We start from the raw sequence: 13,806 nt of genomic DNA, 5'->3' as shown, positions 1-13,806 counted from the left end.
GCAGGCAAGCAATGTGTAGTTTTTACATAAATGGGGCAGGTGGAATTCCTAGATACTTGAATAGGAATGTTTAAGTGTCTTGGGAGAACACAGATTAATAAAAGTAAAGTAAATAAATAGATATAGGCTTATTGCTTATTCTGCAACTGTCCCAGTTTGGTAGGGATAGAACCAATTAATCTTAAACCATCTAAAGTTATGTGCATGGCCCATGTGTTTTATCTTATTTCTTTCAGCAGTTTATAAGCCACAAAGCTGACATAAAAATATTTCAGAATACTGCCCAGAATAAAACTGCAAGCACAAAATACAACCACAAAAATACAACCTCAGAAACATTTGGATAACTTAATGCATATCTCCTCTTCCACGAATTGTAGGAAGTTTCCTCTTCCTGAATTTAATCTGTTCCCAATTTGATGTGCTGCAAAAACAAATGTCCCTACAGAATACAATATATATAATTGACATTTGATTAGCAATCATGTAAGTTTCCCTTTATTATCTAAATGTTTTAGGATATATTCTTTCCTTTCAAAAGGACAAACTGAAATCTATGTAATTCTCCAAGGTCTTCTGTTTGATTAAGCTGCTATGGGCTGCAATGCTGATTGCGCAGACGAAATTTATGCATCCTGACTACGTACTCTGTCCATGGATACATCCTGTTTTTATATGTTGTTGCAATCATTCAGAATGATCACCTTCCAAATAAATAAAATTCAGTTTGGTAGTAGGTTCCCTTCAGGTATTTTTATTCAGTTTCACTTCCAAACCACAATGTTTTACAAGCTTCATAAATGTCCTTTAGTAAGATCTAATGCCTTCATGTTTTTCTGAGTTCTAATAACATTTGTGACTTACCTGCTTTAGTTCCTTTTTTCCTAGAAGAAAATACATATCATTAATGGATATATAAGAGGAAAGAAAGGATCTGAAATTTTGAACAATGTACAGTCTTGAACCATGTACAATTTAAAATAAATTCTGTTCATCCAGGCTAGCCAGGTTAAGTGGCCTCTTGAGTCTCTACATTATCTTGATTTGACATTGTGCTGATATTCTTTAATTAATTGCATAATTTTATATTGAGCTAGAGCTGATTATAATTGGAATAACATACTGCAATTCAGAACTATTTTGGTGCTCTGCACCTCAAGTATTATACAGGCAGTCCCTGAGTTACAGTCATCGGACTTAGAAATGACACATAGTTAAGAACAGGGGCGAGACAATAGGAAGTGAGAGAAATCTACTCCTCAGAAGGAAAATTCATTCTTGAAAGAGTTATTATGGGGAAAAGGTGTCTCCACTGAAGCTTTATCACCAATCATTGTTTCCACAACAAGCCAAATTTTTCAATATCCAATTATCAAAGAGACAGAAAGTTAGATAAGATCTTCTGAACAAGGGTACAGTCAGCAAAACAAACACCGCAGGGGTGTTAACCCTTCCCTATGCTATCCAAAGCTTTTACAAATACACCTGTTCTGACTGACATACAAATTAAACTTAAGAACAAATCTACAGACTTAATAAACCTGTCTTGTTCGTAACTTGGGGATTGCCTGTACAGTACTAATAACCTGGCATTGTTCAAGGCTTGGTGATCAAGGTTATGACCTTATAGCTATAAACGCTGTTTGTCTGTGCACATGTGTATAGGAATAAACTAAAATTAACTCAATGGGACCTATTTCTGAAGACAGTCATGATTACACTGCTGATCAGACTAACTGCATGCAAATTATTGATGAAATCTTCCCATTCCTGTCCTATACACAGAGCCGGTCCAACAATGAGGCGAATTAAGTGGTCACTTGGGGCACAAAACATACGGGGGCGCAGTCGAGACTGTTTTTTCTGTTGATTTCTTGTAAAACATGATGTTTTGGTGCTTAATTTGTAAAATCTTAATGTAATTTGATGTTTAATAGGCTTTTCCTTAATCCCTCCTTATTATCCAACATTTTCGCTTATCCAACGCTTTTATTTTTCAGTGATTGGTTTGGGGGGGGGGTGCCAAAATGCTGTTCGCCTACACTTGAAAAATACCTAGGGCTGGCTCTGCCTATACAGCAAGGTTTGCTACATTCTTAATTCTAATTTTTAATGTAATTTGCCAGTTTAATTTTTTTCAGAAATATTAATGTGGTACAAAAAGAGAGCATGCATTTTTTTAAAATCACCAATTGCCTATCTATCTTTTGTACAAGCTGCTTAAGTTTTGTTCTGTGTAGTCACCTAACTTTGTATGGACTCTCAACAGAACTATTTAGTTTTTATTGGAGTTCATTGCTGATGTTGATACTGATGGTGAGATCCCACCAGTTTCTCATGGGAGTGTTAGATTCTTGGCAGCCTAGAAATTTCAGTATACCTTGGGACATCCCCATCCAAAGAGTGTGGGAAACTCTCAAGTAAAGCAGAGGGTCTCAGCTGCGAAACGTCATTAATGAGACTCCTTTGGAAACAACAGGAAACACTGGCTGTTGAATTGTTCATACCACAGTATCAGACTGAAATCTCTGTCCCATTGTGAACCATATTTCTTTCCCTAACCTTAGAGGGGTTTTTTTTTAAAAAAATAGCAATCACTGTCTTTTATTTTAATAAACAGCAATAGCACATGAACTCATGCTATAGTCAACAATAACACATTGATTTGGCCCTTAGAAAGGCCTCCCTGGTACTCTCCCACCTGACTCTCCAGTTTACCTAAAACACAGCATGCACAAGAACTTGATGGCACTGAAGAAATTAAAAGATGATCATAAATAAAACTAACTGTCTACAGTAAACCAGAAGTGCTGTCAGGAAAAGGTAAGATCAAGTTGTAGCACACCATGTATTTCCAAAACCAAATAACAACTTAGTAACTACAGTGGTATTAAAGCATTTTCAAAACTGAATGGTTGCCATGATGCATACTGAGAGGGCCAAGATCTTTTCTTCTTGTCCATGGCCTTCAGTTGTAAATAGGCTTAATCACCATAGTACCTGAGGCACTCCCAAATTAATGAATTAATGACAGGAAGAGGGAAAGACAGATGGGTGGGAGGAGAGAGGGAGGCAGGCAGGCGTTAGTGCAGTGACAGGCAACCTTTTGAGCTTGATGTGTCAAAATTTGCCAAAAAACTGATTGGTACAGAATTTAAAGTTACAATGGTATTGTCCTGTAAATCCGGATAATTTCTAACTGGAACAATTTATGTTCTATGCATATATCTATACTCTTCGGTTTTACAAGCTGCAAGTTTATGCCTAGAACATATATTGTTCAAGTTAAAATTATCTGGATGTACAGAGCAATATTACTGTAACTGTGAATTCTGTACCAACTGTATGTCATTCAATACTAATCTTTACTGTATATAACAGTTAATTTATCATTGGCATTTTTTTCTATAATGCCATACATCTTAGTCAATGTCTCTTGAAAGGACCTGCTACTACCACTTCCTTTACTTAACTTTTTATTTTATTTTTTGGGTTCTTCATCAGGGGGGCAGTGGCAGAAGATAGAATTATAGATAGTCTATTAGCCCTGCAGGCAATGAGGGGTTAACTAGCCTAACTGACCACAAGATGGCACATGTAACTGTCTTTTAGGAAAGGGCAGGGTTAATAAACAGAAATAGGGGTTAATAAGGATGGGTTAATAAGAGGGAGAAAACGTGGAGGCAGTGACAGACTTTATATTTCTAGGCGCGAAGATCACTGCAGATGCAGACTGCAGCCAGGAAATCAGAAGATGTTTACTTCTTGGGAGGAGAGCAATGGCCAACCTTGACAAAATAGTGAAGAGCAGAGACATCACACTAGTCAAAGCAATGGTATTCCCCATAGTAACCTATGGATGCAAGAGCTGGACCATAAGGAAGGCTGAGCAAAGGAAGATAGACGCTTTTGAACTCTGGTGCTGGAGGAAAATCCTGAGAGTGCCTTGGACCGCAAGAAGATCCAACCAGTCCATCCTCCAGGAAATAATGGCCGACTGCTCACTGGAGGGAAGGATGTTAGAGGCAAAGTTGAAGTATTTTGGCCACATCATGAGGAGACAGGAAAGCTTGGAAAAGATCACGATGCTGGGGGAAATGGAAGGAAAAAGGAAGAGAGGCCGACCAAGGGCAAGATGGATGGACAGTATCCTTGAAGTGACTGGCATGACCTTGAAGGAACTGGGGGCAGTGACGGCCGACAGGAAGCTCTGGCATGGACTGGTCCATGCGGTCGCAAAGAATTGGAGACGACTAAACGACTGAGCAGCAGCAAGGATGCACAACAGTAATAGTGGTGAAATGGAGTCTGCACTATGCTGCAAGTTGGTGTTCCTTATGTAAATTAAGATGGCTGCCACTATTTGTAATGGCGAGGAAGGGCACCCATAGCACAGCCCCTCACCTCTCCCAGCCTCCCCCTCACTTATCTCAGTAATGATGGTCAATTAGAAATCCACGACACCCCAGAACAGTAGATTGAATGATGGTTGCTGGGATTATGTGGTTGCTGGTGATGGTGATCACAGGGCCCCCAGAGATGCATCTCCCATGGCATTCCGCTGCTCCCTGCTCTGCCAGCCAGAAATGAGGCCAAAGATCCCCTAATGGCCTAACCGGAAGTCCCAGAACTAGACGCTCTGTGCCATAGTTCTGTTGTTTTGGCCTACAGACTTCTGACACAGAGTGCCTACACTACAGCAAATGTTTTATCCTCAGCTACTGTGATGTCTCATGGGCCTTGTAGTCCTGTTCCTAGTACTATTGTGGCAGACGAGGAGGAAAACATGGGATTTTCACCGGTTCAGCCAGAATCGGAGCCCCTGCACCTGGAGGATGTTTGCCCTCAAGAAGTCAGCCAAACAAGCCTTGGGCAGAATTCTCCCCCGTTTTCTCGAAAGGACAATTATAATAGAGATAGAGGAGCTAGGGAGGCGAATCGCCGGAGCCTCAGAATTGCAGCCAAACAATTAGCTGATTAGGTCTGCTTCCCTTGGGAAATTCTAAGGAGTCATGCATCTGGTCAGAGTTGGGTTTCACTTCTAGTTCTCCAGGGAAAGTGTTCTTCTGGCGGGAAACGAGACCCTATTTAGGTGTTTTGCCGCGAAGGAAACCTTGCGGAGTCAACTCGTCAGCTTGAGGAGTGAGATCGTGTGTGGACTTCGCAACTCCAGTTCCTTGTTTCCAGGACCAAGTTCCAAGCCTGCCTTGTTTCACGTTTGACCGCGGACCTCGCCACGGACCTTGTTCTTGCTTCTTGTTGCCTCGTATCAAGTCTTGTCTAGCCAAGTATCAAGTTTGTTTTCCAGCCTTGTTGTCAAGCTTCAATGGACTAAAAGACCTTGTCATCTCCCCACACTATTGCTTGGCAAAGTGTGTGTTTCGGTTATTGGATTATAACTTTGGACTCTAATATCACATATTGGACATTATTTTCCTGGACTATATTTGACCTTTCCTGAAAGGTCTACTTTTGAACTATATTCTTCACTTGTTTTTATTGACTTTATATATTCCTATAATAAAGATATTAGATAGAATCCGGCCTCTGCGCATGGTTATTGGTGTTCTGTAGCCTGGGTCTTGACAGCTACTGCACCTGGCCATGCAAGAGCCATGGATGAAATGTCCTTCTCAATATGTGGCCCCATATGTCTCTGTATGCGGCGCGTGTCATCAAAAATGGCTATGCATGTCAATGCTGATTTGTGTGTCATAGGTTCGCCATCATGGTGTTAGTGTGTGGATTTGCAAACAGTCTATTGCTGGTAAAATCCGATAGGTCAAAAACATTTAATCTTTAAGCTTTGCTGAGATAGATGGTCAATGGCATACCATTGCGGATGTTTCTATGATTAGGATGAAGCCACTCAATTATATTCTGGAAGTACTACAGAGTAACTGCTTCCAAAGAGCTAAACTGCAATACCAAGGGCTGTTGATGTCTGCCTGAGCCGTAACAAACTTCTCTGGGTCAAATTACCTTCTATTTCAGCAAATCCTTCATGGGTGAGTTGTCCTCTCCAGTGTTATGCCAATAGTTCTTGTAGTTTTGAAAGGCAGGTGTGCTTTCTGTCAATAGTGCTTGTGGTGTTTCAGGTGAAAATCATTTTCAGGTTAATACTTGATCATCTGTCTGTGTCAAGAGTGACAACAGAGCAAAGCAACAAATATCACCTGGTAGCATGTATTTACAATTTCATTTGCAGACGAGATGAGTGACATGTTTGCAGCTATATTAGCTGTGGGGTAATCTGAGAACAGAAGTCTATAAAATGAACTTTTACAAGCTCTGTGTGTGTGTATTCAAAACATCAGCATATGATATAGTTTTGCTCCTATTATAAAACAGCAGCTCTGAAAAGCTGCCATTGCCTTCTCATTTCTTGGTCACAAAGGGATCTTGTAGCACCTTTGAAACTAACTGAGAAAAAGAAGTTTACAAGGAACAGTGGCATGATCAGGATGTTTTTTAACCTGGAGAAGATTAAATGTAATAAGAGTCTTAAAATACCTGGAGAGCTGTTATATGAAAGATGGGGCAGACTAATTCTCTGTTTCTCAAGAGGAGGATTAGAACCAGTGAGTAGAAGGCATGTAGAAATTGATTCTAGCTAAACATTAGGCAAAACTTCCAAATGGACACTGGAAGCAACTGCTTTGGGAGATAGTGGCCTCTCTTTTGCTGAAGGTATTTAAAGCAGAAGTTGGATAGCAATCTGTTACTGATGTAGATGCATCCTGCATTGAGCAGGAGATTAGATTAAATGACATCCAAGTTCTCTTCTTACTGTGATTCTGTGGTTTTGTGAAGGGCACCTCTGATGCTAACATTCAGGAAGAAAAGGACAGGGAAAAATGAAGGCTTCTTAGCAGAACATATACTGATCAAGTTTGGTGGTAATAGCAAAGTGAGAGGAACTGCAGATTTGGCAAAGAATAGGAGTAAAATTTGAAATTTTATCCATATCCATATGGGATACATTCTTAGACCACACAGATACTGAAACCATGGTTAATAGGGAACTCTATTGAGATGAAGAACATCTGGGCCAAATAATACAATAGAGTTGCACTGGAGGATCTAGAAAATCCCTAGAAAGGACATAATTTTGTCAGATGCAGATAAATGAACATAGATCTGGAGATTGTATTGTACTCTGGAATACTGAGTCCTCCATCATGATATAAGCACTGGAGGGAAGTCTGTAGGGAAATAGTTAGGACATGCAGGAATAATAATAATAATAATAATAATAATAATAATAATAATAATAATAATAATAATTTATTTATGCCCTGCCACCATCTCCCCAAGGGGACTCAGGGCGGCTTACATGGGGTGGAGCCCAGACCGCATAATAAGATGAAAACAACATACATACAATTCACAATATAACAAGATAAAAACAAAATACAATATAAAACAAAGGTATTATAATAGTTGATAATATCAGTCAACTATCAAATACAATTCTGTCATATACATAGGTAGAGGAACTGAAACATCTATGCAAGAATACAATGATGAGATAAAATGCATAGATAATAAAATAGGGACCTAATAAATACCAGATAATACTATAGCTATACTCAGTGTAATCCATGTTAATGCTGTAGCTGAAATGCAGGAGAAGATTTCAGAAACTTAAATGAAAATCTTGGCCTCATTCTCATCGACTGCACAAACACATTTTGGTTGGTGGGGGCATACTGAGAGTCAGTTTTAGTTGGATCATCTTGCATTTTCAAGAAGGATTCTTCCCTATGGTTCTGGAGGCTGATCTAGAAAACATGTCAGTAGTAGGTTCATCTATTACACAAGGGATCCATTCCAGGTCTCTTTGCATAATATGATTTTCATATAAAATCTGGGCAGAAATTTCATCAATCAGGTCTTCCACCCAGCTGGAATGCTGCTGATAGCAAAAAATCTTGTACATAGGCATAATACACTTCCGATTCATCATCTGCTGCCCTGTGGAGGGTAGAGGAGAGTAAGAGAAGACTCACATGTTGAGGTGCAGACTCCCTGTGCTGAGCTTCCAAAAGCACCCCCTCCCCAGTTGCCAAATCCAGTAGGATGTCTGGCTATACAGAGTCTTGACTAGATGAACAATTTCTCGGTGGAGAGAAGAGCACTCAGGAATTTGGCACCCAGGAAGAGAACTACTTTTAGGAGCTCAGCTCAGGCAACTTTGTTTTCGTAGACAGAGGGGGCCTTTGTGTATAGTCAAAACACAGACATGTGTAATACACGCCCCTAGTGCATATCTTAGAGTTTAGGGCTAAAATGTGCCGCTAGTGTAAATCCAGAAGTGGCGGGGAGAGGCACAGGGAACTGGTGCACTAACCTCTCAACATGAGTCAGCAGTAATGTGAAACCGTTGCCAAATAAAGTACCAATTTAAATTGTATTAAAGAAACACACTGTCTAGAAGACCAGCGCACCTTCGCTGCAGCATTTCATCTATTATGGTCAGCGGATTGACATTGTGGGCAAGTTCCAAGGAGGCCAAACAAAATGAATGATTCCTACGTTAGACTTTTTATAGGCTGCCCTTTCTTTCAGAAGCCAACACAGCCTTATGTGGCACTCGTAGGATATTAGGGGAAGATCTTATGAATGACTTTCCCCGCCTTGGGACAGATAAGTGAAACTAAAATGGTCTTTGACATAGCTGGAATGTGATCTGTAGCAAACAACATGGAACTCAGCAGAGACCAGTGAAAGGTTCTGCCTTTAGGTAAACTGTAGAAATCACTTGTTTTAAAAAGTACACTCTGAAGTACAACTAAGTAGTGATAGGATTATGCTTTGGAACCCACAGCAAAGAAGAATAAGATGTTTAACTAATACCCAACCAAGTTATTTAAATACCTGTTCCTCATTCCTGTGTATGTCTGCACAAGAATGAGCACCCTTAAATCTCTCTTGATAAAGCTGTTCATTGTCTTTTCTGCCTTGCCTCTGACTTACCGTTTATGTACATGACACTCTCTGTAAGTGTGGCAATATCTACAACTGCCTTTCCTCCATTTGAGCAGTATTTATCCTTTTGAAGATAATCAAGAATTCTATCTTTAATACCTGTAAGAGCTCAAAACATATTCAGGACAGGTGTATTACTCATACACAAAATACAACAAATCCATAAAACAGCAGTACCTTTATTCAACCAACTTAGAAGCAATAAATGCTCCATAAAAGATTTTGAATCTCCATTGGCTTCTTTATCAGGCAAAAGTGTTAAAAATCATACAGGAGAAGGAAAATGGGCATTGTTAGAGCCATAAGCCTACATTTTATGTTAGGATGTTGCTTTTTCTCAGTTAAGAAGGCCAAGAGGTATATCAATGTGTGCAGAGGCCTCTCCTTTCTGTTGCCAGACGGGAACTCAGAAACAAAGAGCCATAAAATTGAGGCAATACAATTTCAAACCCATAAGCAACAGGATAAGTAGCTTCCCTTGAGATCTTGTTTTTTTGTGTCCTGTGTGAGCTACTTGTCCCTTTCGTAGGCAGAAAACATTGAGAATATCTGCCAATGTCAGCATTCAAGTTATTAATAGTAATGAAACTGCTTTCTACTAACACACATAAAGAAAACAACAATGCCTGCGCATACATAAACACACTCGAACATTTGCATAACTACTGGTATCTATATAATTTCTCTCACCAACATACCTCTGAAACTAAATATAAACTTTAAATACAAAAATATTATATATATAAAAAATAATTTTAAAAGAGAATTTACCATTTGCTTTCACCTTATACCCAGAAAGTTATTCACTTCTGCTTGTTTTTATGTTAACAAATATATATCCCAATGGTTTGTATCTCTGGGTTGCTGTGACTTTTTCAGGCTGTATGGCCATGTTCCAAAAACATTCCTCCTGATGTTTCACCCACATCTATGACAGGAATCCTCAGAAGTTGTGAGGTTTGTATCTCCTTCCACCGTTTTTCTGTTGCTTTGCTCAAACTGAAACAAAGTTGCTCGCAGTCAAGGGAGAAAAGCAGCAAAAATACTGAAAGATTTAAAAATTCAACAGTAGTCAAGTTCAATATGTTTCAGCAGCAGGAATTACAAACAAAAAATCCAAGTAGTCAATGTTATTGGCTAGAAGTCTAATGGGCCTCACATCTTTGTAATCCCTTATTTGTGGCACCCAATTCCCATTGCTGCAGTTGTGAGGAGCCTGTCCTATGCCTGAATTGAGCAGGGGAAAAACACCCCATGACTTATAAGGTAAAGGTTTCCCCTGATGTTAAGTCCAGTTGTGACCGACTCGGGGGGTTGGTGCTCATCTTCATTTCTAAGCCGAAGAGCCGGCGTTGTTCATAGACATCTCCAAGGTCATGTGGCCGGCATGACTGCATGGAGCACCGTTACCTTCCCGCCGGAGCGGTACATATTGATCTACTCATATTTGTATGTTTTCGAACTGCTAAGTTGGCAGAAACTGGGGCTAACAGCGGACGCTCACACCGCTCCCAGGGTTTGAACCTGGGACTTTTTGGTCTCCAGCTCAGTGCTTTAATGTACTTCGCCACCGGGGAAAGCAATAAATACTAGTACCAAAATCCTCCCTGAAGAACAAGGCTTTGGTTAGCTCTCTAAAAGGCTGGGGAAATTAGGATTCCTTAGGAGGCATGCCACAAAACTGGCACCACAACTGCTTGTTGAGCTTCAGTTGTCCCATGGATCAGGATCTCATGTGTTGCTATGCCAAGCTAGGGAAACATAGTTCTTGTAATTCCAACCTATTCAGGGGTTCGAAGGTAAGAAATAGCACCTTGGCTGGAATTGCGGAAGACATAAATTGTATAAAATTAGAATTTGCCCATAAACTAACAGCAAAACTGGTTATGGGGTCTCAGTGCTTTTCAGTGCAGTTCCATGTAGATCATGTTATAATTGTTGGGTTTTTTGCTAGAGAGCATGAGAAGGTAAAAATTGTGGCATCACTATTTCTTGATATAGTTAAACTCCCTCCCACCACCTTGTCTGTAAGTGTACTTGTAAGTAACATTTTGGACCAAGACACCAAAAGGCAATGTGCAATTTAGAAAACATTCACGCACAGCAGAATTAATCATGATGAAAATCTCCTTTAATAGACATCAAAGTCCTATAGAGCTCTGTTTGCCTTTGAGTTGTAGTTCCCCATGTTGTCATAATTTGGGGGCATGTAGTAATAACTCCAGTATTTAGTGCTATTTTATTATGATACGTTGCTCCTTTTTTCATGTGCATAATGCAGTATGCAAATCTGCTTGTTTGTCTATTTGTTGGTTCTATAGCCTACCTTTCTCCCAATCTGAGATGCAAGGTGGGATAAAATGTATTAAAAATAAAACATAGCCTAAGACAACCAATAATGCATTTCCCATTTCATAAACAATCCAGTTAAAACAACAATTTAATGTAGTTTGAAAACATAATATAAACATATAGCACATGCCATTAAAACCCCCTTTTAAAGTGAATTTCAGGATTACTCTTTTTAATCTTGAGCTATAAAATCCATTTTAATCTTAAAAATCTGCCCCCATGCTGTTTTTTTACTAAAATATCAATGGATTGCCACTCTGTAGCTTTTAGAAGACTACGTAAAGATACTCATTACTTTTGAAAGTGGCATCAATAAGAGACAGCAACTGGAAATTGTGAATTGACCATTCAAGTAATGGTCAATATAACATGCAGTTTGAGGGGTTTTTTTGGCACTGTTCTGCTGTCAGTGGGTTGTTTAGAAATAATACAATAATTTGTTGTTGTGTACCTTTAACTGTTTCAAACTTATGGCAGCCCTATTACAGGGATTTCTTGACATGATTTGTTCAGAGGAGGTTTGCCTTTGCCTTTCTCTGGGGCTGAGAGAGTGTGATTTGCCCGAGGTCACCCATTGGCTTTCCATGGCTAAACTGGGATTTGAACCTGGTCTCTAGAGTTGTAGTTCCACGTTCAAACAACTACAGCATGATGGTATAATAATACATGTGTGTTGTACCAGGCTCAAAGCCATTTAAGCATGTAAAGAATAGCTATTGTTTGATATATAATATTTTTCTAAATAACTGTATGGATTAGTCTACAATTTAGCTTTGTTATATGCTGGCTGTTCTCCATGTGACTATTTCAGATATTTTTTTGATTCTTACTAATTATTATGTTGATCTTTGTATATAATTCTATTTAGTGAAAATAACATTCTTTATCATCTTCCCCTTTCTTAACACATACAATTTTTTTCATGCCTTCATTCTTTTGTGTGATATTCTTCTGGTAATCAAAACCCAAGTCCAGTTGCTATTCCCAAGGAGAGGAGCTGAATGTTAGACAAAAATTCTGTGGATCCTATTGAGGCCATTTATTTATTTTTTATTTACCATATTTATATCCTGCCTTTCTCTACCCCGAGGGGGACTCAAGGCAGCTTACAAATGGCACTTATACAGTGCCTTGAGCATAAAACACAGACATGAAATAGAATTATAAAAATTAAAACAGACATAAAACATAATTAAAATACAACCAATTGGTCTGTTCTAGCTGGTACTAAAAATGTCCCAATGCAACAACACTGAATAAATAGTTGATTCAGATAGTTTCTTCTAGTGATGTCGGCTTGGACAGTGGATACCATTTTGGGGGAACACTGGTTTTAATAAGCTAGTTACTTACAGCGAGAGAAAACTCAAGTTCAGACCCATAGATTTGGGAGTGTTGGGCAGACTCAAATCTATGGTCTGAACCTGAGTTTTCTCTCATCCTCAGGCCAAGAAGGAGGAAGTTCAGGATGCGAACAGTGTCTTTAGAAGCATATGCATATGTTCTCTATTAAACCTTTTAAAATTAATTGTATATTCTTACCAAATGCGAAGAAAGCTTGAGCTGCTGCTGCCAGCTTCTGCTACTATCATGCTTAATGATCTCACTAGAGATTACTTGAATTGATGAAGTAAATCCCACTGGTTTCCACTGAACATACTGCAAAGGAAGAAGACTTAAGTGCTTATGGTTCACGTGTCTTACTGTGAGTAAGCAGAAGTTCAAACTTTCTTCCCACCGATTGGTTTTCTCCTGAGAATCTCCCATTACTTGTCAATTTTTAGACTGCTGTCCCATTCCTATGTTGGATACATTAAGGAATGTTTGCAGGAGTAAATGTGGGAAGGGTTAAACACCCCCTTCTCCCCCATGAGTGCCTCCTCTTAATTTATTTTATCTTAAGACATCATATTTTGGGAAAACTCCTTTGCTGAGGTATATACTTATTCCTTTAGATGGAACAGAGATGCCATCAAGGCAAGACTTTGGGGCAGAAGTCCAGGGTCCCATTCAGCAGAATGAGCAGGAGGGCCCCCAAACACAGCAGGGCTGCCATACATCAAAATGTGGTAAGTGAATTTGGTAAGTAATGTAATATATATCACTATCTAAAGGGGTGCATAAGAGCACAGTCATTCATGGCCACTGTACATACTAACTAGGGGACTCGGAGTTATAGTTTGAACTTTTCCATACTTTATAGGTAAAGGTTTTTTCCTGGCATTAAGTCTAGTCATGTCTGACTCTGGAGGTTGGTGCTCATCTCCATTTTTAAGCTGAAGAGCCGGTATTGTCCATAGACACCTCCAAGGTCATGTGGCCGGCATGACTGCATGAAGTACCGTTACCTTCCTGCTGGACCTATTGATCTACTTACATTTGCATATTTCTAAACAGCTAGGTTGGCAGAAGCTGAAGCTAACAGCGGGAACTCACCCTGCTCCCAGGACTTGCTGAGCTTTT

At 39.4% G+C, this 13,806-nt stretch overlaps 1 protein-coding gene across 5 annotated transcripts in view; it reads left to right on the top strand.

The window, feature by feature from the left end:
* Nucleotides 1-13,806, top strand: part of mgat3 (beta-1,4-mannosyl-glycoprotein 4-beta-N-acetylglucosaminyltransferase) — a 49,200-nt gene that overhangs the window by 31,152 nt on the left and 4,242 nt on the right. For 4 of the 5 annotated variants that reach the window (XM_016993698.2, XM_016993697.2, XM_016993696.2 and 1 more), the window contains exon 2: nucleotides 13,299-13,412. In XM_016993698.2, the coding sequence (XP_016849187.1) occupies nucleotides 13,408-13,412 (5 nt within the window). In that variant the 5' untranslated portion in view covers nucleotides 13,299-13,407. Of the gene's footprint in view, nucleotides 1-13,298; nucleotides 13,426-13,806 lie in introns of all 5 variants that reach the window. The other variant, XM_062982918.1, reaches the window with a different exon arrangement.

This window comes from Anolis carolinensis, chromosome 5, assembly GCF_035594765.1.
Source record: "Anolis carolinensis isolate JA03-04 chromosome 5, rAnoCar3.1.pri, whole genome shotgun sequence".
NCBI lineage: Eukaryota > Metazoa > Chordata > Lepidosauria > Squamata > Dactyloidae > Anolis > Anolis carolinensis.
This window is presented reverse-complemented; position numbering and strand designations above follow the sequence as displayed.